This window comes from Sitophilus oryzae, unplaced genomic scaffold (genome assembly GCF_002938485.1).
Source record: "Sitophilus oryzae breed Bouriz unplaced genomic scaffold, Soryzae_2.0 scaffold_1442_pilon_pilon, whole genome shotgun sequence".
Lineage (NCBI taxonomy): Eukaryota > Metazoa > Arthropoda > Insecta > Coleoptera > Curculionidae > Sitophilus > Sitophilus oryzae.
In genome coordinates, this window is record NW_022146107.1 from 4977622 (window position 1) to 5005059 (window position 27438).

At 32.5% G+C, this 27438-nt stretch overlaps 1 protein-coding gene across 10 annotated transcripts in view; it reads left to right on the top strand.

The window, feature by feature from the left end:
* Nucleotides 1–27438, top strand: part of LOC115877110 (vinculin) — a 33947-nt gene that overhangs the window by 5249 nt on the left and 1260 nt on the right. Inside the window, exons 3-21 of one of the 10 annotated variants that reach the window (XM_030893203.1) lie at nt 1079–1282; nt 6085–6266; nt 6862–6979; nt 7104–7183; nt 7606–7733; nt 7907–8009; nt 8081–8177; nt 8312–8451; nt 9081–9304; nt 9561–9794; nt 10028–10225; nt 10449–10540; nt 10718–10805; nt 11898–11930; nt 12763–12873; nt 13075–13131; nt 14621–14742; nt 16628–16757; nt 24299–24502. In XM_030893203.1, coding sequence (XP_030749063.1) covers nt 1079–1282; nt 6085–6266; nt 6862–6979; nt 7104–7183; nt 7606–7733; nt 7907–8009; nt 8081–8177; nt 8312–8451; nt 9081–9304; nt 9561–9794; nt 10028–10225; nt 10449–10540; nt 10718–10805; nt 11898–11930; nt 12763–12873; nt 13075–13131; nt 14621–14742; nt 16628–16757; nt 24299–24502 — 2545 coding nt within the window. Of the gene's footprint in view, nt 1–1078; nt 1283–6084; nt 6267–6861; nt 6980–7103; nt 7184–7605; nt 7734–7906; nt 8010–8080; nt 8178–8311; nt 8452–9080; nt 9305–9560; nt 9795–10027; nt 10226–10448; nt 10541–10717; nt 10806–11897; nt 11931–12762; nt 12874–13074; nt 13132–13507; nt 13713–14485; nt 14581–14620; nt 14743–16627; nt 16758–18693; nt 18796–20177; nt 20300–24091; nt 24222–24298; nt 24503–27438 lie in introns of those variants that run through there. The other 9 variants (XM_030893204.1, XM_030893205.1, XM_030893206.1 and 6 more) reach the window with 9 other exon arrangements.

Sequence of the window (27438 nt, forward strand, 5' to 3'; positions counted from 1 at the left end):
TAAAGCACATGTAGGTGGCGCCTCCTACAAATAGGAGTCATATTAACAACTAAATCAAATTTCTCATCTCAAAAAACTCCCAAACATCAATTTTCATCCAAATATTGACGTTACTTCAGAAATTATTTGAAAAAAACGAAATAAAAATGAAATTTCTACACCCTGTATCTCCGAAACTAAGCATTTTAGGACATACATTTATACGAACTTTTTTACTTATTTTTATCTTCAGAATATGCTGCCGAAGTTTCCGGAATATAGTTCGGACCACCCTGTATATTATATTTTTATTTTATTTGCCTTGTTATGAGCTTTCTAAAAATATAACATACTCTGTACTTATTTTCATAAACAAGGTAAAACCTGTGGTAAAACAGGCAAAGGCATTATTGACGTCAAATTTTGGTTATTGGCTATTCCACGCTAGTTTCTCTGTGTGAAATTATTGCATAAGTGCATCAAAAATATCAATAACTCTGGTTGTCAGTCAAGTTTATTTTCAGTGCAGTTTATTAAGATAACACACTGAAAAGCAAAATTATCTGGTTAAATTAAATTAAATAAAAAATTAAAAAAATTAAAAAATAATTTTAAACTAGGTTTATTTGTTAAAAAGTTAAATAACGCATTTTTTACCTTATTTATTAAAATAAGTATAGAGTATATTATATTTTCAGGAATCTCATAATAAGGTAAATAAAAAAAATGAATAATATACAGGGTGTCCTATTTAAAAAACATAAATTTTAGTCATATTTCGAAAATGACAACTCCCAGCAAAAATCTAGTTACGCCACTGGATTCTACGTGAAAAGCTCTACGGAACTCTGTTTTCACCTTTCGAAGTTATAAGATAACCGAGATACGAGGGGTGTCAAAAATCTAAAATTTTCTCCTGTAATTCAGAAACTAAAAAGGCGAGGACAAATCTGTGTGCAGTATCTTTAGTTTCATTAAAAAGTAGAACAGTGATGTGAAAGCCACATCTTTATATCTATACTCATAAATGAGAAACCATGCAAAATACACGAAAATGAGACACCCTGTAGGTACTTTATTAGTTGTTTTATTTTTTTAGGCTACGTCTGACTTATTGCTGTGCTTCGACCAATCAGAAGTGCGCAAGATTATAAGGGAATGTCACAGGGTGCTTGATTATTTAGCTGTGGCTGAAGTGATCGAAACCTTGGATGAATTGGTACAGTTTTTACGGGACCTCAGCCCTTGTTTAAGCCGAGTGTCACGAGAAGTTAGCGCAAGAGAAAAAGAACTAACACATCAGGTATTTTTTACATTTAATAATATATTATTTATATTAGGTTTGTTCCAACATAGCAGAGAACAGTTCTTGGTACGGTTACGCTTATGCGCAGTAGAGGAAATGCGTTCCATCAACGGGAGAATCGTTTATATCAACATGGATCCGATTCTGCTTTGTTTCGTAGCTACAGGAAGTTGAAATCTTCATATTTTTAAGATTTATTGTAATTTTGTTCCAAGTGCTTTTAGCGATTCGAATGAAATTTGGAGGATAGCAGTTAGTATGAGTGCTACATGTTTATAGGAACTTTTTGTATATTTTTTAATGAGGAATCAGTGGTGAAGCTATGGGGGTGATGGGGGGATGCTCCCCCCCCCCAATGTATAATTGAGTTGGGAAATTAGTCATGGCAACGCGACGTCTAAATCCCAAATTTGTCAAAAATAAAAAAAAAATTGCCGCTGCACTAATGTGAAGCGGATATTGCCATCAACTTAGATTTACAAAAAATAATAACAACTTGGACCACTTTGAAGACCAGACGACTAGTCTATACTAATCTATCTTTGAATAAGAAGACTAAGGAAGGAGCATAATGCTATCCATGTATTCATGCATGGTGGGCGGAAAAAGCTCTCTAGGGTGGGGATCCTTGACAGTTTCGTTTGACGATTCATTTGACACATTTGAATTTGATTTGAAATTTTGTGGATTTGTCAGTCTTTACGGAGCTTATTTTATGTTATTTATTGTTTATTCTACTACTGATAGTTGTATAAAGGTAGTAAATCTAGATGGAAATTGTGGCAGAACTTAAATTAATAGTGACACTATCGCGATTTATCGAAAAAGACTCTAAAATAGTTGGTTGTGTAGCGTGCGGTAGATCTCGGCAAAAATTGAGTGAAATAATGGAACAACTTTTCGCTAGTAAGTGACTATATAATATACATACGTGTAGTAAACCGATCATTTATGAAATTCACTTAAATTAACTAAATTATATATTTTTCTTGCATTTTAGCTGTTATTTATTACTTGTCAAAGATTAGATGTCAAAGAATTTAGATACGTTAATTTGACTTACCTGCTTCAGTAGCGTATCGGATGTTTGTGTTAATAAATACTTATTATAACTTATCTATTTTTATTAGAATTATATATTATTATAACAATTTTAATAACTACCAACATTTATTCACAACGTAAAATAAAACAACAAATTATTGAGTCTACCCCACGTCTACCCTACATCATAGTTTTACATTTTTTAAATAAAATTAGAACGACACTGATAAACCGGAATTTAAGTCGGCCATATTTGAGGCCCATCGCGGTGTACCTAAGATTTTTGATATGCTCCTTCCTTAGTCTTCTTATTCAAAGGTCTACACAATTTTGCCAACAAAAGAAAAAAAAGTCAGTGGCGCGTATATTTTTTTTAGAAAAATATTCCAGTGATAGATAACCCATGTGCACGTCCCTGGTGAATCTGTCAACACTTGTTTAGCACTAAAAGATGTTACTCTTATAGTAACTTTTACCCTCAAAATTTCATTAGAATCGCTAAAAGCACTTGGAACAAAATTATAATAAATCGAAAAAAGATTAAGATTTTGGTTTGGCTACAGGGGGTTGTAGCCTGTAGCTACGAAACAAAGCAGAATCGGACCTATGTTAATATGGTCCCAATCTCCCAACGAGAGATGGCACATGTTTTTTGAAACCCCTGTAGACTTACGCTTTTAAAACAAAGTAAATTTCACTTCAAAATGTCGATCGGTACCGAATTTTTGAAGATATATTTAGATATACCTAGTACTGCCATTAAAATTTATATGGGTACTAAAGTTTGGAAGAAAACGATCGTTACAATTTGCTATTTTTAAATTTGTGTGATTCACGAATAATTGTTATTGTTGTTTGTTAAGTATGAATTTTGTTATTCTTATAGCCGGCACAAAAAACGGACACTTTATGGAATTTTCGTGTATTTAATGTTTCATATAATATGTTGTTTTAATGGGCCGATTTTGATGAATTTTTAAGCAATTTGTAGTTAAATTATTTGACTTTTTAGCCCCCTTTTTTAAATTAAAAAGTCCACATATGTCTATTACATGAGGGAAAACAAAATGTTATTTTGGTGAAAGTTTAACACACCCTATGGAATGGTTTTCCAAAGTAAGGAATTTTAAAACCACTTTATCCTCATGGCGCATCTTTTCTTAATTGTTTGTTTCTTAATTCATCTCAATAGCTTGATTTTTATTGGAGATGTTTGCTTCTGAAGAAATAACAATTTTAGTTTAAGAGTCCATTTCACTCGTCCGAAAAAATAGCAAAATAAACGTTCGGCATTTAACGTTTTATGTAAAACTGGTAATTTTACATAAATTAAGAAGGAAGTTAAAGATAAAGGATTATACTATATCCGTATTGTAGCACATTTTTAGACAACTTCTTTATTTTTAAGATTTTGATGGTTAAACGTCAACAAAATATTTCTTATGTTTGGACTAAATTTTCTCGAAAATAAAGACATAATTTAAAATTCCCTTACAATACGGAGATAGATTGAAGTTTTTTGATTAGAGTGATATATAATTTATATGGTTTTGTAACAAATTGCTCGCTATTTTATGGCAAATGCTGAAGCTCTGCAAACCTTAAGCAAGCCTTAATCAAAGCACGTATGTTTATTGGATGTGGCTTAACATGACAGGATTGGGCTAAGCCTTAGCCCACGGCCACACAGAAAGCGTTTTTAGCGTTTTGCGTTTTTTGCGTCTCAAGCGCTTTTTGCGATTTTACCGTTTTAAGCGCTTTTTTCGATTTGTGTCCATTAAAAACACGCAAAAAACGCGAAAGGTCTGCAGTTTCTATCAAGATGTCAATTAGTAACATCGAAAGCGCGTCGATCCCCGGCCCGTCCAACAGTCAATCCTGTGAGAAAGAGATAGCCGAGATCGGCGCGGTTAGCGTTGAGGAGACAAAGAAAAAAGATATTCTCGCACTGGGATCGACTGTTGAACGGGCCGGAGCGCAGATTCGTATTCGTGCCAGTGGCGTGTGTAAAAATAATTATTTGCCATTTCTTTTACGATTTGTAATGTATATATTTTTTATGTCGTAGTTTTGTGGTTACTTGTGTGTTTAATTATAATATAATAATATGATATAATAAATAATTACAATTGTATAATACGCTAGTAAGTATTACTAGTTGCTAACGCAATTTTAAGACATGATTTATGAAACTTTTTTGAAGTGACACTTCTTTACGCGCCCTGGGAGTAAAATTTCAGAGCCGTGACACACGATCTAGTGCTAACGAAAAGTGGTAACGGCTTAGAAATACGTAGTGACGCGACGTGTATTTGTGAGTAGTCCACGTGCTTATCAAAAATATTGATATTTTAATACAAATTTTGAAAACGTAAATCAAATTAGTATGTGTAAAAACTATTTGTTACACGTAAAAAACTATTAATATTATTAAGAAATTAATTTTATTACACGTTAAAAATTAAAACAATTTTTATTATTTTTTTAATTTACGCGTATAAAACTATTTGTCACACGTAAAAAACTATTTTTTAAGTGTAAAAAAACTATTTGTTATACGTAAAAAAATTTTGTTACGCGAAAAGAACTATTTGTTGCCCGTAAAAAACTATTTTTTACGCGTATAAAATTATTTGTTACTGGTAGAAAACCATTTTTGCACAAAAAAAAAATTTACATGTAAAACACTATTTGTTACACGTAAAAAACTATATTTTACGCGTCAAAAACTTATTGTTTCTGATAAAAAAAACTATTTTTACGTTAAAAAAATATTTTTTACGTGTAAAAAACTATTTGTTACACGTAAAAAAAATATTTTCTACTCGTAAAACACTACTCGCTACCGGTAAAAAAATATTTTTACACAAAAAAAAATTTATACATAAAAATCTATTTTTCGCACCTAGAAAACTATTTTTTCCACGTATAAAACTATCTGTTACCCGTAAAAAACTATTTGTTACGCGTAAAGAACTATTTGTTACGCGTAAAAAAGCATTTTACGCATAAAAAATATTTTTTTACGCGTAAAAAAATATTCCTGTAATTTATTACTTCTTCAACATTTCAAACTACACTTTTTCAAACATCTCCTCCAAATTTTTGAATTTAATAGATTCTTCCTAAACAGTATATGTTCTCTATAAAAATATTTTTAGTTAATACTGGAAAAAAAATGCATACTATTTAATTTATTTTTTATTGTATTATTAAATATTACGTCCGCCTATGACAGGGTCTCATAGAAAACGCTAAAGACGGTACAGAAAACAAATTGATTTGTTTTCATTTGCGTTTTTTGCGAGACACGCCGAACGCTAGACGCTTTTGGTGGGGCCACTCCTATATAATCCTGTTATTTTGTTTTAGACGCAAAAGAGGCTTCACGCTAAAAACGCAAAAAACGCTTTCTGTGTGGCCGTGCACTTAGGCAGATTTCTGAAATATAATTTTTTAAAATATTTCCTTCGGCCATACGCCCGCTTTACCCTAAGAGCGACCCGAACAGTACAGCGTAATAGACTCTTAAAAGCATGCCTTTGTTTTTGGTCAGGGTTGTTTGGCTCAGATGGGGACAAAAAGTCAAATAATTCAGCTACAAATTGCTTAAAAATTCTTTAGGGTGTTTATAATATCACAAACAATAATAAAAATTACTTAAATTATTGCTTTTACAGTTTTAATTTCTTCTGGTATATTTTTTTATTTGTTACTAATTTTGTAATATCTATGTATTTTCTCTTCTTTATTAGGTTCATTCTGAAATTTTAGTACGATGTTTGGAACAAGTAAAAACATTGGCGCCTATTCTGATTTGTTCTATGAAAATTTACATTCATATCGTATCCCAGGGAGGAAAAGGCGCAGAAGAAGCTGCAGAAAATCGAAATTATCTAGCAAAAAGGATGACAGATGAAATAAATGAAATTATCAGGTAAAATTAATATATAATGTATTAATAACACACCTTGTGGAACAAATCAATTTCAAAAGTTCAATTTTATTTTTATTTTATTTAATGCTAATAAATATTCTGTAGATATCAAGCGTAAGTTGTTAACCTTTTAGTTGTATTTTTTAAGAATTTAGATATTTTTCCCCAGAGTGATTATAATTAAATTAAAAATATATTGGGAAATAAACTCTGTCCATTCATTCAGATTTTTATAAAATTTAAAGCTGAAACCATTATTTCGAGTTAAAATAAAGTATGGTTACTCTGAATCTGTGGTCTGCTTTTAATTAATAAAATATAGAATGTATGGGAACGGGGTTAATCACTGCCATCTTACAGATTGATTGTGTTCTCCTTTCTTGAGTTATAACTCATCATTCAGTCTAAGGGCTTTGAGTCTTATTATCTTCTATGTCTGGAATAAAGAAAAAAAATTATGCTATCCATATGAAAACAAAATTTGTTTGCCTTTTATTTTAATCATTTATATTGAATTATTTTTATTGGATTTATATCATTCTTGACGGTAAAATAACGTAATTTTATAATGAAATACTATGTAATTATTTAACAGGGTCCTACAGTTAACCAGTTACGATGAGGAGCAAAGTGAACTGGACAATCTAACAGTGCTGAAGAAACTGCAGAATGCCATTCAAAATAAATTAAACGCTGCTAACGATTGGTTACTAGTAAGTATTAGAATTATAGAATTATGTATTTCTGTTCTTAAAGTCTTTCTATCGAGAGAAGCCTCACAGCAACTTTTTCGGCGCATTTTGGGTCACCCTGTATAACGAATATTTAATTTTTTAGGATCCCACAGCTGTCAGGGGAGGCGTAGGTGAAAAATCACTTCGCCAAATAATTGAAGATGCGCAAAAAGTTGCAGAAAGGTAAGTGAATAAAAAAATATACACAGTCGGCAACATTTGGCTTAGGGTGCCGATTTTCGTGGGTACAAAGAGTACAGTACATATGCGTTCAGTACAATAAGATGTACTAAACAAAGAGAGAAGAGCTAGTATACAGTATGATCGAAATAAAATGACGTCAGCGATGGCTTTAAAACAAAGATAGCTGTCATTTTGTATGTAAAATTATATGGGGAATGTCATCGATCGTCATTTCCCAGCCAACTGGACACCGTTTTTTTATCAAATGGTATTTTCCCAAGCCCATGAAATAAAGCATCAGATTAAGTGCTTATGTAATAAACAATTGTCATTTTCTCTACACCTAGACATTTAAAAACGGACCCAAGACTCTTATGTTGCCGACGGGGTATATTCTCTCTGCTAATATATTATTTCTTTAGATGTTTACCGCAAGATCGTCATAATATCAACAAAATTTGTTCTGACTTGACCACTATGACCGATGCTTTGTGTGAACTTCGTCAAGATGGAAAAGGTGCAACTCCTCAGGCTGAATCACTAGCTAGAGGTATGTAAATGTACATATACAGGGTGTTGTATATATAAATGCACGATTCCTCATAAAAAAAAATTGAAAAAAGTGCCTGTAATCTTACAGATAGGGGTTGTTTGGAAGTTTTTATTGATGCATATTTTTATTGATATTTACTAACATTAAATATAACTTGTATTTTCCTGTAGGTATTAGAGAAAAATTGGGAGAACTTCAGCATGCAGTGAATAATGCCATTATCAATGTGGATAAGGCTGGTTTGCAACAGACAGCTCATACTATACAGGGAAGGTATGTGTTGTGCTTATATTAATATAATATATATTTTTATAATTAATATAAAAATTTGACGTGTTATATAGGTTGGAGCAAGCTAGAAAATGGCTGTCTAATCCCGGTCAAGATGACAAAGGTTTAGGACAAAGGGCTATAAATGCCATTCTTGAAGAAGGGCGCAAGGTAATATATGACTATTTTGAATTAATATACAGTGTCCTATATACAGGGATCTCGTAAACCAGAAGAGATACAGAGATCCTGTAGTGTGCATTTTTACACGGAACACAGTGTATATAGTAAGAAAAATTATATAGGTCGCGGAGGGTCTTCCAGGTGTGCAAAAAGCTGAAATTCTTCAACTTTGTGATGAAGTCGATGGACTTTCCCGACAGTTGGCGGATTTGTGTGCCCAAGGAAAAGGAAACACTCCCCAGGCTCAGGAAATTGCCAGAAAGTAAGAATCACTAACTATTATACATTTTAGAAAAAATACGATTCTAGGTCAACGACAGCCCTTTTTCAATTTCTGGCAGCCCTCAATTCAATACAACATATTTGTCAATATAACATTTAAAAAATTACATTTTTAATATTTTTTATAATATATCAGCTGTCAGTCTGTTATCTCAATGTGAACATCAAATTCTTATAATTGGCGCAGTCGAGTTGGTAGGGTCTGATAACAAGAAGTTTTAGGAGTAGAGATACAAAGATGCGATTTTCACATCACTTTTGCTACTTTTTCTTTACTCTTCTGAAATACAGAGCAAATTTTATTTATTTCTTTTTAATTTTTCGACGTCTTTTGTATCTCGGTTACCTTATAACTTATCGAAAAGGTAAGAACTGTGTCTCATAGAGTTTTTTTACGGAGAAACCAACGAAAAATGCAACAATTTTAATTTTTCCCTGTATTTTAGGGACTAAAAGGGCTAAGACAAATCTGTGTGTAGCATTGTTAGTTTCATAAAAAAGTATCATACTGATGTGAAAACCGCATCTTTGTAGCTCTAATCACAAACGAGAAACTCCCTATAAAACACCCTGTACTTTTTAATATATTTTTTTTGTTTTATATTTTAGATTATCTCAGAAACTTCATGAACTAAAAGAAAAAATTAGTCAGGCTGTTACAAACAGGGTTGTGGAAGATTTTATAGACATCGTCACTCCCCTCAAACAATTTACTGAAGCCGTTTTAGCACCAGAGGGCACGCCGGGAAGAGACCAAAATTTCTCAGACAAGGCTGCAAATCTTCAAAATTTTAGCAACAGAGCTGTCAAAACAGCCCGAATGGTAGCTGCAGGTAAAACTAACTAACTTTTATCTTGAAGATTTCAAATTAATTATTATCAACATGATTACTATTGCTTTAACTCGTCATTACTCTTGCTTTAGCTCTTTGTACATATTGACAAGAGTTTTTATAATATAAATGCTTTAATCAATCCTAATTTTTGTTCTATACTAACATACCAAATCTCTTGTTATCTGAAAAAATAAAAAAGTCATAGGGGTGACCCACTTTTGAAAAACACTCGGTATAATATACATTATTCTAGGTGGAAGTGGAGGCAATAAGAAACTAGCTGAAGCACTATCTAGCGTGGCACAACAAGTTGAAAGTTTGACACCTCAGTTAATATCGGCTGGTTCGATTCGTATGAATTATCCCACTTCTAAAGCTGCCGATGAACATTTTGAAAATTTGAGACAACAATATGCTGATACAGTCACAAAAATGAGAAATCTCTGCGACGAAGCAACTGACAGTGCTGACTTTATCAAAGCCTCAGGTATTCTTTTATTACCTACTGATAATTCCGTATAAGTATAATACATACTCCTATAAGGCTTCTCTCACAGTGAATTTATAATCTTGCGTATACATGCGTTGAGATCTATTTTTCACCGCTAGTCTGCCGCGATAAAGCTGGTGCACTATGGACGTACCCTTATAGGAGTATTATATGAATAATTCATTTTTTAAATATTTTATAAAATAATATTAATATTACCTTATATACAGAGGAACAAATGAAGAAACACACGTTCTTGTGCGAGGAAGCGATTAAAAATAGGCAACCACAAAAAATGGTGGATAACACGTCAGCCATTGCCCGTCTAGCAAATAGGGTCCTTTTGGTTGCTAAACAAGAAAGCGACAATTCTGAAGATCCAACGTTTATTGATGCAGTTAATAGGGCATCTGATGCCTTGCAAAACAGTAAGTATTAATGATATGATCGACAAAAAAACGACGTCAAGTTGGCTTGCAAATTACGATCTATTCACTTTGTAAAGAAAACTCTTGGGCTTTGATTGCCTTCCTCGTTGTAAAGTGATAGCGATCTTCATTTCCTATGACGCCGTTTTTTTTTACTGTATTATTTATTGCCATGTAAAATGTGAGTTGATTAAATTATATTCATATATTTTTATTCCCTAAGGTGTCCCTCCAATGGTACAAGATGCTAAAGCTGTTGCAGTGAATCCCGCTGATCACAATGCTGTCTCAAGATGGCGTGAGTCTAATAAAGCCGTGAGTAATCGAGTTTATAGTGATTATTACTCAAAGAGAGTTATGATTGATATGTTATCTATTTTTTTTATATTATATGCAGTGTGCAGTGGGGTATAACCTCTGTTGATGCAGTCAAAATTTAAATTTCTATTATAATCAGCAAAATTAATTTCTAATTATTTTTAACTAATACAGCTACTGAACGCAGTGGGTCAAGTTAGAGGTGCTGTGCAAGTCAATCCTGAATTGCCTCCCTTGCCTGACATCAATACCCTGAATTTAGGTAAATATTAGGTTATAAACAGATACTATTTCTGGACATATAAGCGATACCAATTAAACTTTTAGTTACGTAATCGAGGGCGAGATTTTTAAATTCATTGTTGCCAACCATGGACATATTCGGTGTCGGGCAGACTAACTGGAATTAAAATTTATACGCTCTTTATTTATTTATTTTAGTTTCGTATTGCGAGTTTTTGGTTTAATCTAATTGTGTTGTGATACTTTAGGCTTAAGAATTTTTACTAGCAGACGTGGCAGTCGAACATTGTTCTTTTTAGAACCTCTTTTAGTGCGAAGTGTACAAGATAGCTTAATAGCCATTACAAAAAAAACCATCACAACCTTATTAGAATATTTTAAACGGGAAAGCGGTAGGAATAGCCCTTTATGTCTCTTAAGTGCTGTTAAGGAGGTGAGTTTTGTTGATGTAAATAATAACTGTTTATATAAAATATTTTGATTAAAAGAAAATATGTAAAAGTGGGCAACGCTGTACCGGTCAAGCTTAATCACGCGACTAGAAGTTTAATTGGTATGACATACATATATAGTGTATGTAAAATGTCGGTGAGATATTAGTGCCATCTTTTGACGGGAGATGCACTAATATCTCACCGATACTTTACGACATCGTCTGTTGATATAGAAGGAGTTTTGCTTGCCGTATCGGTGAGAACCAACCCCTGGACAGCCCACCTGATGAAGGGTAGGCCCAGAAACCGGTTGTGGGAGTGGGGCTTGGTTCCCCCCTTTACGACAAGCAAAACAATTTTCTTTTTACTTTTTATTTTTTTATTTTTTCTCTACTTTCGATTTTTCGAAATTAGAAAAAATACACAGCTAAAGGCAAGAAAATATTATTTATTAGTATATTTTTTTATATCTCTTCAAAGTAATTTTATTGTTAATATTGAGATTTTTTTAAATTTATTTTATTTATCAGAATCTGTGACGCGTTTTTTTTTCAATAGTATAATACATCTGTAACGCTAGGGTGATATCTGTATTATTGCTTTATTATTTATTTTCTTTATTACTTACTACTTAAAAATTATAACTGCTTATTCTAATACAATGTAATATTTTTCAGAACCCCCAAGAAAGCAATACTTTGTAGAGAAAGGTATTTTGGGTTTGCTTAATACGTTTAATAAAGAAAATGGGAAAAAATAATTATGAATTGTTAAATGTCGAATTAAATTATAAAAACAAAACTTTTTTTCCTATTTCTATCTGTAAGCGTATAATATCTTCTTTTTATTTGTTTAATGTGCTCTATTTATTTGCATTTTGTAGACTAAATCTAGCTTTGGTGTTATAATTTAACAATATTAAACCTTCTACATATACCGGGTGTTCTTCAAAACCACTTGTAAGTTTTTTATTTTTTCAATTTCAGTTTTTTTTTCAATTATTTTTTTTTACTTTTGAAAAACACCCGGTATACAACATTTACAACACAGTAATTTACTTTGCAATAACTGATTTTTTCTTCATCATTGACTGCAGAAATGTTAAAAAAGACTGTTCAGCCATTGTTCAACGTTACGTCATCATTATTTGTCAAATATGAGTTTTAGGGAGTGTCTGAGATCAGTTCATATTGTTTAGAAAATTTTAAGTACGTTCCTTTATTGTTGATTGAGCGAGTTCCGTTTTTTTTTCGGCATTTATTAATTTTTTCTTGAACTCTTTATCAGTTACGATCCCTTTAATTCCAATCCTTTGGACTGTTGAATGTATGACGTCACTTTGAACGATGGCTGAACATTCTATACTTTATGTTAGTTATTTTTATCATAAATATTAGATTATTTTAGCTCCGTATTGCAAAGTCAATTGTTATACAGGGTGTCCGAAAAAAGCACAGTTAAATTATATATTAAATATTATTTGTGCATTTTTGAACACCGTGTATGCTAAGAATAAACTTCGTTATTAACTTACAATGTTAGTTGGCGCACCGCTAAGAGACACACCAACACCAGGCTCTGAATTTTTTGGTGGTCAGTATAGTCCACAGCATTATGGGCGTCCTGTCAGTCCGTTACCTAAATGGGCTAGAGGTATAATACCGTATGATCAATAAAAAACGGCGTCAAGGTTTCGAATTTCAAACGACGTGACGATCGATTGTCCTCCATATAATTTAACATATAAAATCACAGCGATATTCGTTTCAAAGCCATCTCTGACGCCGTTTTTTTCAACAGTACAATTTTTGGAGTTTTTAAATATTTTTTTTGTTGAATTTTTATACGTTCTAGGGGATAATTCTGATCTCCTTTGCGATGAACTGGTTTCTTCTAGTAATTTTTATTCAGGTAATTTTGAGGGATGACTCAAGGGCACATTGAATGCATTTTTTGTTTCATTATTTTAGTGAATTTTGCATCTCTGCTTTTCTTAAATCGTTCGCGATATCATATAGACAGGGTGTCCCAATATTCTGTGGACAGAGAATTACTGACATATTTTTCGAACCAAAAATTCTAAAAATACGTAGTAATTCTATATCCACGGAATATTGAGCCAGTCTGTACATCTCCGGTTTTAAAAAAAAAGTTTTAAAAAAAAAGATTTCAAATATACTACACTATTCAAAGAGTATAAAAAGAAAACCATCTATTTGTATGATAGAACTATATAGACTCACACTCAACTATTTTTCTATATGAAATGATTGCATTAAATTTTTAGACAGTCCTGGCATGACAGGCGATTGGCATGATATACATCATTTGTGTATTGAATGTCTCATTGGTCAGTGACAAACCATATTGTGCTGGATTTCAGGATTGGTGGCTTTACAGTGGTGATTGGTATGACAAAATTGACAGAATACTGTTTTTGGGTTACTTATGGTAACGTCTGTATATACATAGCATTTTAATACTGCAGGCATTTTATAGACAAATGAATATTTATACCAGCTTAGAACTTATAAACTTCGTGGATAAAGCTATGCCGTGTGTTATTAACCTATCTTTCACTATCCTTCTCTTTGTGGCAAATATTTGAGCCAAATTATAGTGGATTTTAGCATCGGTGACAAATCTCATAAAAATATGGACCATTGACCAGTTTTTAACAAGATATTCTTCATATTTATTTGATTTTTTTTTCAATAAAGTGAATTTACTTGTCAAGAACAAGAATTTACTTGAAGTTACTTAAGTATTGGTTTATAAGATTTAAGATGGTTTAAACCGAAATTTAGCTTCACTATTTTAGTTAGCTTCTGCTATTGCTTTTTCGGTAATGTTGATCACAAAACATCACCCTTTAGAACTTCGTCTGTCATGTTAAGAAATGAAAGTAAATAATAAAGCGCCTCTCGTGTTTATTCGCACACTAAAAATTTCAATTAATGCGTGTATATATTTTTAATATATTTTTTAAATTTACATTTTTTTAATTGCAAAGTAATATATTACATTTAAATGGAATATATTACATAACATAAAACGAATTATAAAATTTCAATATATGTATATTTGTCATAGGTATGAAAAAAGTAAAATATAAAATGGACAAACGCTTACTTACATTGCAATAAAACTTCCACTTTTAGTTTATGACTATTAAAGAAAAAGTTCTAAAGGGGGATGTTTTGTGATGTTTAAAATAACATGACTTGTTACTAACATTGACGTTTGTTATTTCATGCTGTCATAGGGTTTTGCAGCTTTATTCCCGAGTATATTTTAGAAGACGGTATGTTTTGTGTGTTTTTGGAAAGTAATTGTGCATTTTGAAACCTGAAACAAGTTGAATAACCTTAACTGAAACGTAATTTCTTTCTTAATACAGAACAAGCGCCACCTAGGCCTCCCTTACCACACGAAGGGGCCCCAATGAGACCACCTCCACCAGAGACTGATGATGAGGATGAAGTATTCAGAAACACCCCAAGTGCTAGTCAACCTATTATGGTAAGTAGTGTTCTTAGATCTTTTTATAAGATATAAGAATATGGGACCATCAATACCATTTAACCAACAATATGCAGAGTGATTCACGGCCATGGCACGTTAGATGTTTATGGAGTACTCTTCATACATCCGGAAGTAGGCACCCAAAGCGTATGATCGAAAAAAACTGCGTCCAGTTGGCTTGGAAATGACGATCGATGACACGCCCATATAATTTTACATATAAAATGGCTGCGATCTGCATTGCAAAGCCACCGCTAACGTTTTTTTTTCGAACATTATTTCTGAATTATTTATTTTAAAGGAGAGTGCACGAGGCATTTTGTGATAAGATAAATTTCAATTGTTTAGACTAATTAAACTTTTAAGAAATGTTAAATGTAATTAAATGATAATCTAATATTTTACAATAATTATGGTTGCGAAATCATTATGAAAAAAATTGAGACTTTTAATCTCAAAAACGGCGTTATTTTTTATATATAGAGTTTTATTATTTCATACAGGATGGGTCAATATTCAACATAAAATTCTTATCTAAAAGCATAATATTCTATAATTATAATAACAGTATTGTATTTATCTTCAGTATATACCTTGCAAAGTTATGTCCTCTTTCATTATTCTAATCCTTAAATATATTATTTTTTATTATAAATGTAAGAAAATGCAATAATGCCATTTGATCAAAAAAAAACGGCATCATAATAGGCTCAGAAATGACCATCGATGACACTTTATACCGTGCTGGCAACTCTTACTTTTGGGTCGGTATTTACATGTGTGGAAGAAAATCGCATAGGGATCTTATTAAGTCGGAGTGAGAGAAATGTGACGGTGTGCTGTTGCGGCGTTGCCACATTTCTCCGGTACGCCTTTCCCTATCAAGTAAGTAAAATCACGATCGTAAACCGCTTATTTTTAAAAGACTTTTTTTCGAAAAGATAACTAGATAAAATCATTAGGTATGTTTCTGAGCATCAGAAATGGAATTACAAGAACATCGTTAGGGTGTCCATTTTTTTATAACGAGAAAACGTCGGTAATCGCGATAATTTAAAAACTCAACTTTTTAACACATAACACGCCATAACTCAAGAACCACTTTAGATATTGAAACTTTTTTTATTATGAAGTTCGGATCTTTTACAAGATGTTTAAATAAGAAAAATTCGATAGGCTTGTTTTCCATTTAATTTTTTTTTGCATTCAAAAATTAAAAAAAAAAACATTCATTTACTTTGTGCATAGCGATTTTCAGCAATCGTGTAACTTATGTTATTTAACTTTTTTATTTATAAAGATTTTCACATACTGTCTGCGAAGGAAATATAACAGAAATATTAATAAAGTTTTTGAAAAAAACTACAATCAATTATTTCTAATGGATTTCGAGATGTCGATTTTTGAATTCAGAGTTCTAATAGCGCGACCACCGTCGAACACCAACTCAATTCCACTTGTCACCCTTCTCTAGAATTTTAAGTACTGATTGGATCGACCGGTCGACCGCGACGAATCTGCTATATCCCCTTCCACGTCTCTTAGCAATGTGTACAGCTTCTCGGTTTATTTTATATATTATTATTATTATATATTATATATTATTATTATTATTATTTCATACGTTTGGCAACGTTTTTACTATTCTCTCTTGTTCCGTACATTATAAACGCATTATACTCTTCTTACATACGGAAATCTCGACTCAAAACTAACTTTTGCCAGCTCTTATTATTTAAAATTATGTGGTGAATATCTTCGATCGTTATCCAAGCCAACTTTGACGCCGTTTTTTTATGATACCTATATTACGATTATTATAGATTTTTGTCATGATATCGTTACGAAATGATTTTAAATATTAACATATAACATTTACTAGGTTGCTGCACACAATTTACATAGAGAAGTACGTCAATGGTCTGCCAAAGACAACGAACTGATTGCTGCAGCCCAAAGAATGGCCAAATTGATGGCGAGACTTTCAGAACTTGTGCATAACGACGATAAAGGTATATTTTAAATTAAATTAATATTGATATTAACATTTATCGCTGTTTTATACTTATTATCTTAATACTCGTTCTAGGCTCTAAACGTGAACTCATTGCTACCGCTAAGGCTATTGCTGATGCCAGCGCTGACGTCACGAGGATAGCTAAGCAACTAGCTAAAGAATGTACTGACAAAAGAATCAGAACGAATTTACTACAGGTTTGCGAAAGAATACCCACGATTGCCACTCAGCTGAAGATCTTGAGTACTGTTAAAGCTACCATGCTGGGTTCACAAGGTAAGATACATATAAGTTTGTTAGCGATATATTTTTGATATAATAGTTTGCACTGTACTGTGTATTTATCACAAATATTTTGTTTAAATAAGCTGTAAATATCGCTTTTAAATTGTGTTATTTATTGCATATCAAGGAACAAAAGTTAAAGGTATGTAGACATATTTAACATTTTTATATCTCGTTAATATTAGGTTTGTTCCAACCGGCCGCATTGTCACTGAACGATCACGCTCGTGCGCAGTAATTCAAATGTGTTCCAACCGAGATTTGACGGTTATCGGACGATCCTATCTGCGTACCAACCTACCTTGGGATCGTTTAGTTACGATTTCCGAACGGTAATTTCGGCACATGGTCCAAATTGAGAACTGTTTAGGTCGACTTGCGCATTAAAGCATATTGGCGGGATTATCGATTTTAACAGCTGATTCTGGTCCGGCGTCCGGCTGATGCTTCTGTCTTGGTTATTTTTACGAATTCGAATACGTGTGCGTTATACTTTGCTTGTGAGTTTCAGTGGCAAATCGTTCGAAATTTTAATTTACACTTTCAATTATTTATAGATAATTAATTGGCGACGAGTGACGATGGCATGACTGATTTCTTTACCCCCACTTCAGATAGTGACACGGAGTTACCGCTCAGTGAAAATGTTATAATTTAACAATATTAAACCTTCTACATATACCGGGTGTTCTTCAAAACCACTTGTAAGTTTTTTATTTTTTCAATTTCAGTTTTTTTTTCAATTATTTTTTTTTACTTTTGAAAAACACCCGGTATACAACATTTACAACACAGCAATTTACTTTGCAATAACTGATTTTTTCTTCATCATTGACTGCAGAAATGTTAAAAAAGACTGTTCAGCCACTGTTCAACGTTACGTCATCATTATTTGTCAAATATGAGTTTTAGGGAGTGTCTGAGATCAGTTCATATTGTTTAGAAAATTTTAAGTACGTTCCTTTATTGTTGATTGAGCGAGTTCCGTTTTTTTTTCGGCTTTTATTAATTTTTTCTGAACTCTTTATCAGTTACGATCCCTTTAATTCCAATCCTTTGGACTGTTGAATGTATGACGTCACTTTGAACGATGGCTGAACATTCTATACTTTATGTTAGTTATTTTTATCATAAATATTAGATTCTTTTAGCTCCGTATTGCAAAGTCAATTGTTATACAGGGTGTCCGAAAAATGCACAGTCAAATTATACATTAAATATTATTTGTGCATTTTTGAACACCGTGTATGCTAAGAGTAAACCGTTATTAACTTACAATGTTAGTTGGCGCACCGCTAAGAGACACACCAACACCAGGCTCTGAATTTTTTGGTGGTCAGTATAGTCCACAGCATTATGGGCGTCCTGTCAGTCCTTTACCTAAATGGGCTAGAGGTATAATACCGTATGATCAATAAAAAAACGGCGTCAAGGTGTCGAATTTGAAACGACGATCGATGACATTGTCTTCCATATAATTTAACATATAAAATGACAGCGATAATCGTTTCAAAACCATCTCTGACGCCGTTTTTTTTAACAGTACAAGTTCTTAAATATTTTTTTTGTTGAATTTTTGTACGTTTTAGGGGATAATTCTGATCTCCTTTGCGATGAACTGGTTTCTTCTAGTAATTTTTATTCAGGTAATTTTTTGCGGTTCGAGGACACATTGAATGCATTTTTTGTCTCATTATTTTAGTGAATTTTGCATCTCTGCTTTTCCTAAATCGTTCGCGATATCATATAGACAGGGTGTCCCAATATTCTGTGGACAGAGAATTACTGACGTATTTTTGGAACCAAAAATTCTAAAAATACGTAGTAGTTCTATATCCACGGAATATTGAGACAGTCTGTACATCTCCGGTTTTAAAAAAAAAGTTTAAAAAAAAAGATTTCAAATATACTACACTATTCAAAGAGTATAAAAAGAAAACCATCTATTTGTATGATAGAACTATATAGACTCACACTCAACTATTTTTCTATATGAAATGATTGCATTGAATTTTTAGACAGTCCTGGCATGACAGGCGATTGGCATGATATACATCATTTGTGTATTGAATGTCTCATTTGTCAGTGACAAACCATATTGTGCTGGATTTCAGGATTGGTGGCTTACAGTGGTGATTGGTATGACAAAATTGACATAGTACTGTTTTTGGGTTACTTATGGTAACGTCTGTATATACATAGCATTTTAATACTGCAGGCATTTTATAGACAAATGAATATTTATACCACCTTAGAACTTATAAACTTCGTAGATAAAGCTATGTCGTATGTTATTAACCTATCTTTCACTATCCTTCTCTTTGTGGCAAATATTTGAGCCAAATTATAGTGGATTTTAGCATCGGTGACAAATCTCATAAAAATATGGACCATTGACCAGTTTTTAACAAGATATTCTTCATATTTATTTGATTTTTTTTTCAATAAAGTGAATTTACTTGTCAAGAACAAGAATTTACTTGAAGTTACTTAAGTATTGGTTTATAAGATTTAAGATGGTTTAAACCGGATTTTAGCTTCACTATTTTAGTTAGCTTCTGCTATTGCTTTTTGGGTAATGTTGATCACAAAACATCACCCTTTAGAACTTCGTCTGTCATGTTAAGAAATGAAAGTAAATAATAAAGCGCCCCTCGTGTTTGTTCCCACACTAAAAATTTCAATTAATGCGTGTATATATTTTTAATATATTTTTTAAATTTACATTTTTTTAATTGTAAAGTAATATATTACATTTAAATGGAATATATTACATAACATAAAACGAATTATAAAATTTCAATATATGTGTATTTGTCATAGGTATGAAAAAAGTAAAATGTAAAATGGACAAACGCTTACTTACATTGCAATAAAACTTCCACTTTTAGTTTATGACTATTAAAGAAAAAGTTCTAAAGGGGGATGTTTTGTGATGTTTAAAATAACATGACTTGTTACTAACATTGACGTTTGTTATTTCATGCTGTCATAGGGTTTTGCAGCTTTATTCCCGAGTATATTTTAGAAGACGGTATGTTTTGTGTGTTTTTGGAAAGTAACTGTGCATTTTGAAACCTGAATCAAGTTGAATAACCTTAACTGAAACATCATTTCTTTCTCAATACAGAACAAGCGCCACCTAGGCCTCCCTTACCACACGAAGGTGCCCCAATGAGACCACCTCCACCAGAGACTGATGATGAGGATGAGGTGTTCAGAAACACCCCAAGTGCTAGTCAACCTATTATGGTAAGTAGTGTTTTTAGGTCTATTTATAATATCTAAGGATATGCGACAAACAATACAAGTTAACCGATAATATACAGGGTGATTCACGCCCATGGCACGTTAGATGTTTATGGAGTACTCCGGAAGTAGGCACCCAAAGCGTATGATCGAAAAAAACTGCGTCCAGTTGGCTTGGAAATGACGATCGATGACACGCCCATATAATTTTACATATTATTATTTATTCGTGTCAGAAGCATCATCAAGATTACATTTCATATACATATAATATCACATACAACAACAAAATAACAACAATAATTACATATAATAATAATAATAATAATAATAAGTAAAATTGCAAACACAAAAGTTAGACATGAAACCACAGTACATTAAAACATAGATATATAACAAACATAGCATGTATAAACATCATTTGAGACAGGAAACTAAACATGTTTTGCCCAGAAGCGGGCGACGTCAATTGCGTTCGACTTTGCTGCCATAAGGTCCTCTAGTGCACTTGGCGGGGCACAGTGGGCAAGTATACATATGTTGGGTGGTTTGTAGTGCTCCACATTCGCAGAGGTTGGAGTCCACATGATAGCCCCACTTGGCAAGAGTGTCTCTCGATCTCGCTCTGCCCGCACGCAGTCTGTTAAGAGCTCTCCAAGTTTCCCAGTTTTCGTCGCTTCCTGGTGCCAATTGTTCCTTCGGCTCCATCCAATGTTGTATTTTACATATAAAATGACTGCGATCTGCATTTCAAAGCCACCGCTAACGTTTTTTTTTTCGAACATTATTTCTGAATTATTTATTTTAAAGGAGAGTGCACGAGGCATTTTGTGATAAGATAAATTTTAATTGTTTAGACTAATTAAACTTTTAAGAAATGTTAAATGTAATTAAATGATAATATAATATTTTACAATAATTATGGTTGCGAAATCATTATGAAAAAAATTGAGACTTTTAATCTCAAAAACGGTGTTATTTTTTATATATAGGGTTTTATTATTTCATACAGGATGGGTCAATATTCAACATAAAATTCTTATCTAAAAGCATAATATTCTATAATTATAATAACAGTATTGTATTTATCTTCAGTATATACCTTGCAAAGTTATGTCCTCTTTCATTATTCTAATCCTTAAATATATTATTTTTTATTATAAATGTATGAAAATGCAATAATGCCATTTGATCAAAAAAAAACGGCATCATAATAGGCTCAGAAATGACCATCGATGACACTTTATACCGTGCTGGCAACTCTTACTTTTGGGTCGGTATTTACATGTGTGGAAGAAAATCGCATAGGGATCTTATTAAGTCGGAGTGAGAGAAATGTGACGGTGTGCTGTTGCGGCGTTGCCACATTTCTCCGGTACGCCTTTCCCTATCAAGTAAAGTAAAATCACGATCGTAAACCGCTTATTTTTAAAAGACTTTTTTTCGAAAAGATAACTAGATAAAATCATTAGGTATGTTTCTGAGCATCAGAAATGGAATTACAAGAACATCGTTAGGGTGTCCATTTTTTTATAACGAGAAAACGTCGGTAATCGCGATAATTTAAAAACTCAACTTTTTAACACATAACACGCGATAACTCAAGAACCACTTTAGATATTGAAACTTTTTTTATTATGAAGTTCGGATCTTTTACAAGATGTTTAAATAAGAAAAATTCGATAGGCTTGTTTTCCATTTAATTTTTTTTGCATTCAAAAATTAAAAAAAAACATTCATTTACTTTGTGCATAGCGATTTTCAGCAATCGTGTAACTTATGTTATTTAACTTTTTTATTTATAAAGATTTTCACATACTGTCTGCGAAGAAAATATAACAGAAATATTAATAAAGCTTTTGAAAAAAACTACAATCAATTATTTCTAATGGATTTCGAGATATCGATTTTTGAATTCAGAGTTCTAATAGCGCGACCACCGTCGAACACCAACTCAATTCCACTTGTCACCCTTCTCTAGAATTTTAAGTACTGATTGGATCGACCGGTCGACCGCGACGAATCTGCTATATCCCCTTCCACGTCTCTTAGCAATGTGTACAGGGTGGGTCAAATTCGACGCTTTTAAATGGAAACACCCTTTTCTATAGGAGATAGACGAAAACTAATATCGGTGTCTGGAGCTCAATTTTTATCAAAAACATGATGGTGAAAACCGCACATCAATATCTGTTACCGTTTCGGAGTTACGGGGTGTTTTTCAAAAATGTGCATTTTTAACAAATCGCTGTAACTTTTTTGCTATAGAAAATTTTGTATTTCTATGAAATCATTTCCAAAGCACCTTTTTACGTAGAATTTAATTGTTTTAATATAATTTTTTTAAAATTAATAATTTAAGAGTTATCAACAGAAAAATTGATTTTTTATATGGGACACCCTGTATATTTTTAATTTATTGAAAAGAATTTAAAATTACCTTTCCAAAAATATAACACACTTGATATTTTGCTCGATTCCTCTTCGAGATATAGAGTATATAAAAATTCGCCCGCTTTAAATAAGTAGGCTTTGAACGGCACCGGCTGTAACGCAAAAAAATTCTAGCTGTGAGCATCAATTAAAACGAAAATAATATATTTGCTATGAGAGATGCAGAATTTTATAACAATTTAAAATATATTTAACCAACATCAACACATTTAAACTAGGTGTTCGACATATCGACCGTCTTCTGTTATGGACAGACGGGGCGGTTTTTGAATATTTCTCGCGGAATTCATTAACTCAGTGGGGGTGAAAGATACCCTCTCATAACTGCTAAGTATTTCTAATTCTTGTCTAGATTATACAGAAGAATAAGGAACTTTTATTCTTCCGCAAATATATCCATAGGATTAGATCCATGGGCACTAAGTCAGGCGGCCTCGACGGCCAACGGCTGGGTTCGTGGTCAGCTATTCAATTATTCTTGAAATTGGCTGTAGAAATTTGCTGATAACTTCAGCGTTCAGAGGCGGTGCGTCGTCTTGCTGGAAAAATATGGTCTCGAGTTCCATTAGGGGCATATCATCAATGAGGGGTCCAAAGCCTACTAGTTAAAAGTGGCGAACTTTTAAAAATTCTGTATTTCGAAGGGGATTATAACAAAATATCAAGTGTGCTATATTTTTGGAAAGGTAATTTTAAATTCTTTTCAGTTAATTAAAAATATATATGGTGTCCCGTATATAAAATCAAATTTTCTGTTGATAATTCTTAAATTATTAATTTTAAAAAAATTATACTTAAACCATCAAATTGTACGTGCTTTGGAAATGTTTTCATAAAAATACAAAATTTTCCATACCAAAAAAGTTACAGCGATTTGTTAAAAATGCATATTTTTGAAAAACACCCCGTAACTCCAAAACGGTAACAGATATCGATGTGCGGTTTTCACCATCATGTTTTTGATAAAAATTGAACTCCAGACACCGACATTAGTTTTTGTCTATCTTCTATAGAAAAGGGTGTTTCCATTTAAAAACGTCGAATTTAACGCACCCTGTACAGTTTCTCGGTTTATTTCATACGTTTGGCAACGTTATTACTATTCTCTCTTTGTTCCGTACATTATAAACGCATTATACTCTTCTTACATACGGAAATCTCGACTCAAAACTAACCTTTGCCAGCTCTTATTATTTAAAATTATGTTGTGAATATCTTCGATCGTTATCCAAGCCAACTTTGGCCCCGTTTTTTTATGATACCTATATTACGATTATTATAGATTTTTGTCATGATATCGTTACGAAATGATTTTAAATATTAACATATAACATTTACTAGGTTGCTGCACACAATTTACATAGAGAAGTACGTCAATGGTCTGCCAAAGACAATGAACTGATTGCTGCAGCCCAAAGAATGGCCAAATTGATGGCCAGACTTTCAGAACTAGTGCATAACGACGATAAAGGTATATTTTAAATTAAATTAATATTGATATCAACATGTATCGCTGTTTTATACTCATTATCTTAATACTCGTTCTAGGCTCTAAACGTGAACTCATTGCCACCGCTAAGGCTATTGCTGATGCCAGCGCTGACGTCACGAGGATAGCTAAGCAACTAGCTAAAGAATGTACTGACAAAAGAATCAGAACGAATTTACTACAGGTTTGCGAAAGAATACCCACGATTGCCACTCAGCTGAAGATCTTGAGTACTGTTAAAGCTACCATGCTGGGTTCACAAGGTAAGATACATATAAGTTTGTTAGCGATATATTTTTGATATAATAGTTTGCACTGTACTGTGTATTTATCACAAATATTTTGTTTAAATAAGCTGTAAATATCGCTTTTAAATTGTGTTATTTATTGCATATCAAGGAACAAAAGTTAAAGGTATGTAGACATATTTTAACATTTTTATATCTCAATATTAGGTTTGTTCCAACCCGCCGCAGAACCGTCACCGAACGATCACGCTCGTGCGCAGTAATTCAAATGTGTTCCAACCGAGATTTGACGGTTATCGGACGATCCTATCTGCGTACCAACCTACCTTGGGATCGTTTAGTTACGATTTCAGAACGGTAATTTCGGTACATGGTCCAAATTGAGAACTGTTTGGGTTGACTTGCGCATTAAAGCATATTGGCGGGATTATCGATTTTTAACAGCTGATTCTGGTCCGGCGTCCGGCTGATGCTTCTGTCTTGGTTATTTTTTTTTACGAATTCGAATACGTGTGCGTTATACTTTTGTTTGTGAGTTTGTGTGGAGTAAATCGTTCGGAAATTTTAAATTGTACACTTTCATAATTATTTATAGATAATAATTAAGGACGAGTGACGATGGTATGACTGATTTCTTTACTTCCACTTCAGATAGTGACAATTTGGAGTTACTGCCTAGTGAAAGGGTGAAAAATGAACAATATTTAGGTAAAGCTTTAATCGTATTTTCTTGTTTCCTCGAACAAAAACAAAAAACCGATCGATACACGCACGCTTGACACTTTTGACAGTCCCGAAAACAATCCACAAAGCGTTCCATCGTTAATACTTTTTGAACCGTCACGAAACTATTCGAAGTCCGCGTATGCTAAATGCTAACAAAGTGCAAGAAAACCAATTCGAGTATGATTTCGAAACGATCTCGAAATGCTGGTTGGAACAAACCTATTATATCGTCGATTTCGCTACGAATTCTAATAAATTATTTATTATTAGTAAACTCTACTAAAACTAAAAAAAAAATTGAGACTGAGGTTCATAAGATTTTCGACTAAACGGACAAACAAGGTACTTTTTATAGAGAGAACTAGTAGTTCTATAGTCCGCGAAATATTGGGACACCCTATACATCGAAATTTTAATAATTGGTATGAACTACGGTAATCGTAAAACATATTTTCCGATGCATCTCATCAATCATATCGAAATTGACACTAAAGCCTATAAACCTGACTAATTGAAATTTTGACAAAAATGTTTAAATTTGTTGTATAATTTATATAAGATAGCGAGCTGCTCTTCATTTTACTTTATAGAGCAAATGATTTTAACAGATATTTTATTAAGATTAAAGCTGCAAAAATTAGTTTAAACCAAAGACATTATAAAGATAGACCGAACATCTCATTCATAAATACTCGTTGGTAGTGTATCAAACATTCCAATGTGTCGAACAAGGACAGAAGAGACAGGGAAGTCTAAAATTTCCGACCCCGGCAACTAGGCACATTTGGATTGTTCTAATGGCCAGTGGCGTATCGTTTTTTGGAACGAATTTAAGTAGTAAAGTAAAAGAGAAAGTAATTAGTAAAATTTTTACTCCATATTAATATACTACATTAACACTTTTTCGTTAGATGAGTTTTGTTATAAGGTCTAATATAATAATATAATTGATATCCCACATATACTTATGTTGAAACGTTAGTAGGTAGTTTTCGAAAATCGCTCCAACGTCGATATTCAATTTAAACTTTCAGTTACTTCTATATAAACTTTCAGTAACTTTTGAATATTTACAGAGTGACTCAGGCTTCCGAAACAGTTCTATATTAGGTTTGTGGTTGGTGACTTTTCTTTCAATTTTTTTTAGAATATGGAGGCAATGGTAAAGCACATTTTCGACATTTTTGTAAACATAGGTGGCCGGAACATATTTTCAAACTAAAGTTGTAGATTTGCCATTAAATTTCTATTCCAGAAATACCTAGGGTTGCCACCTGTCCTTTTTTGAGAAGGACAGTCTTTTTTTGGAATAACTTTTTTTGACTTAAAAAGTCATTTTTATTTACGTATTTTCCCTGAGAAAATTACCTACAGCAAACAGAAATATTCTTTTCGTCCAAATTTAATTAGAGATGTTATAAAACTTATACATTTTTCTTGTTTAGAATAGGCAACATTATTTAGAACTTCCCGTTTAATCTCAAATGATAGTTTAGGTTTTAGTTTTACTTATTTTGATCTTAAAAAAAACTTTTCAAAATTAGTAATTACTTACGATTTTAGTCGCAATCGATAGCTTCCTGTGAAGTACTGTGTAGTTGTTTAATCTTGTATTATTAATAACTTCCTATACCTAAAATCAATATTTATTTTAATGAGAAAATTGTGTTAATAAGACAAGAAGTGAAAATATAAGACAAGATTTGACTTTCGGTCTTCTTCTCCTATTATGATGGCTCGGATACGAGGCAATTACCTTTTAGTCTCTCAATAGAAGGCATGTATTATTAAAAGTATCAAATCTGTGTGCTACAGTATGGGATTTCTGTCGCATAATAATGAATATTACGTTTATTTACAAATCCATTACTTAGGTAGCTTCACCAGACAATCAAATTTTAGTTAAATGTCCCAATCTTTTAATTAAGTTTTTTTTATAAAAACAAAACCAGCACTGAACTGTCTGACTGAACAGAACAATGAAGTGAAAATTTAAGATTTAAGGTTATGGTTCAATACAGTTGCAAAAAGGTAGTGACCCGACGTCCTACCAACGTAAGAATAAGGAAATCTAAACAACGTTGGAATTAGTAAAACAGACGACGTTTGCATAACGTTGGAATAGGTCCTGAAACTGACGTCGGAAAACTCTATATTGTCCAACGTTGTAACTACGTTGTCGGAATCACCTGAAGATCACTTAAGCAAAAAAGTTTAGAAGACAA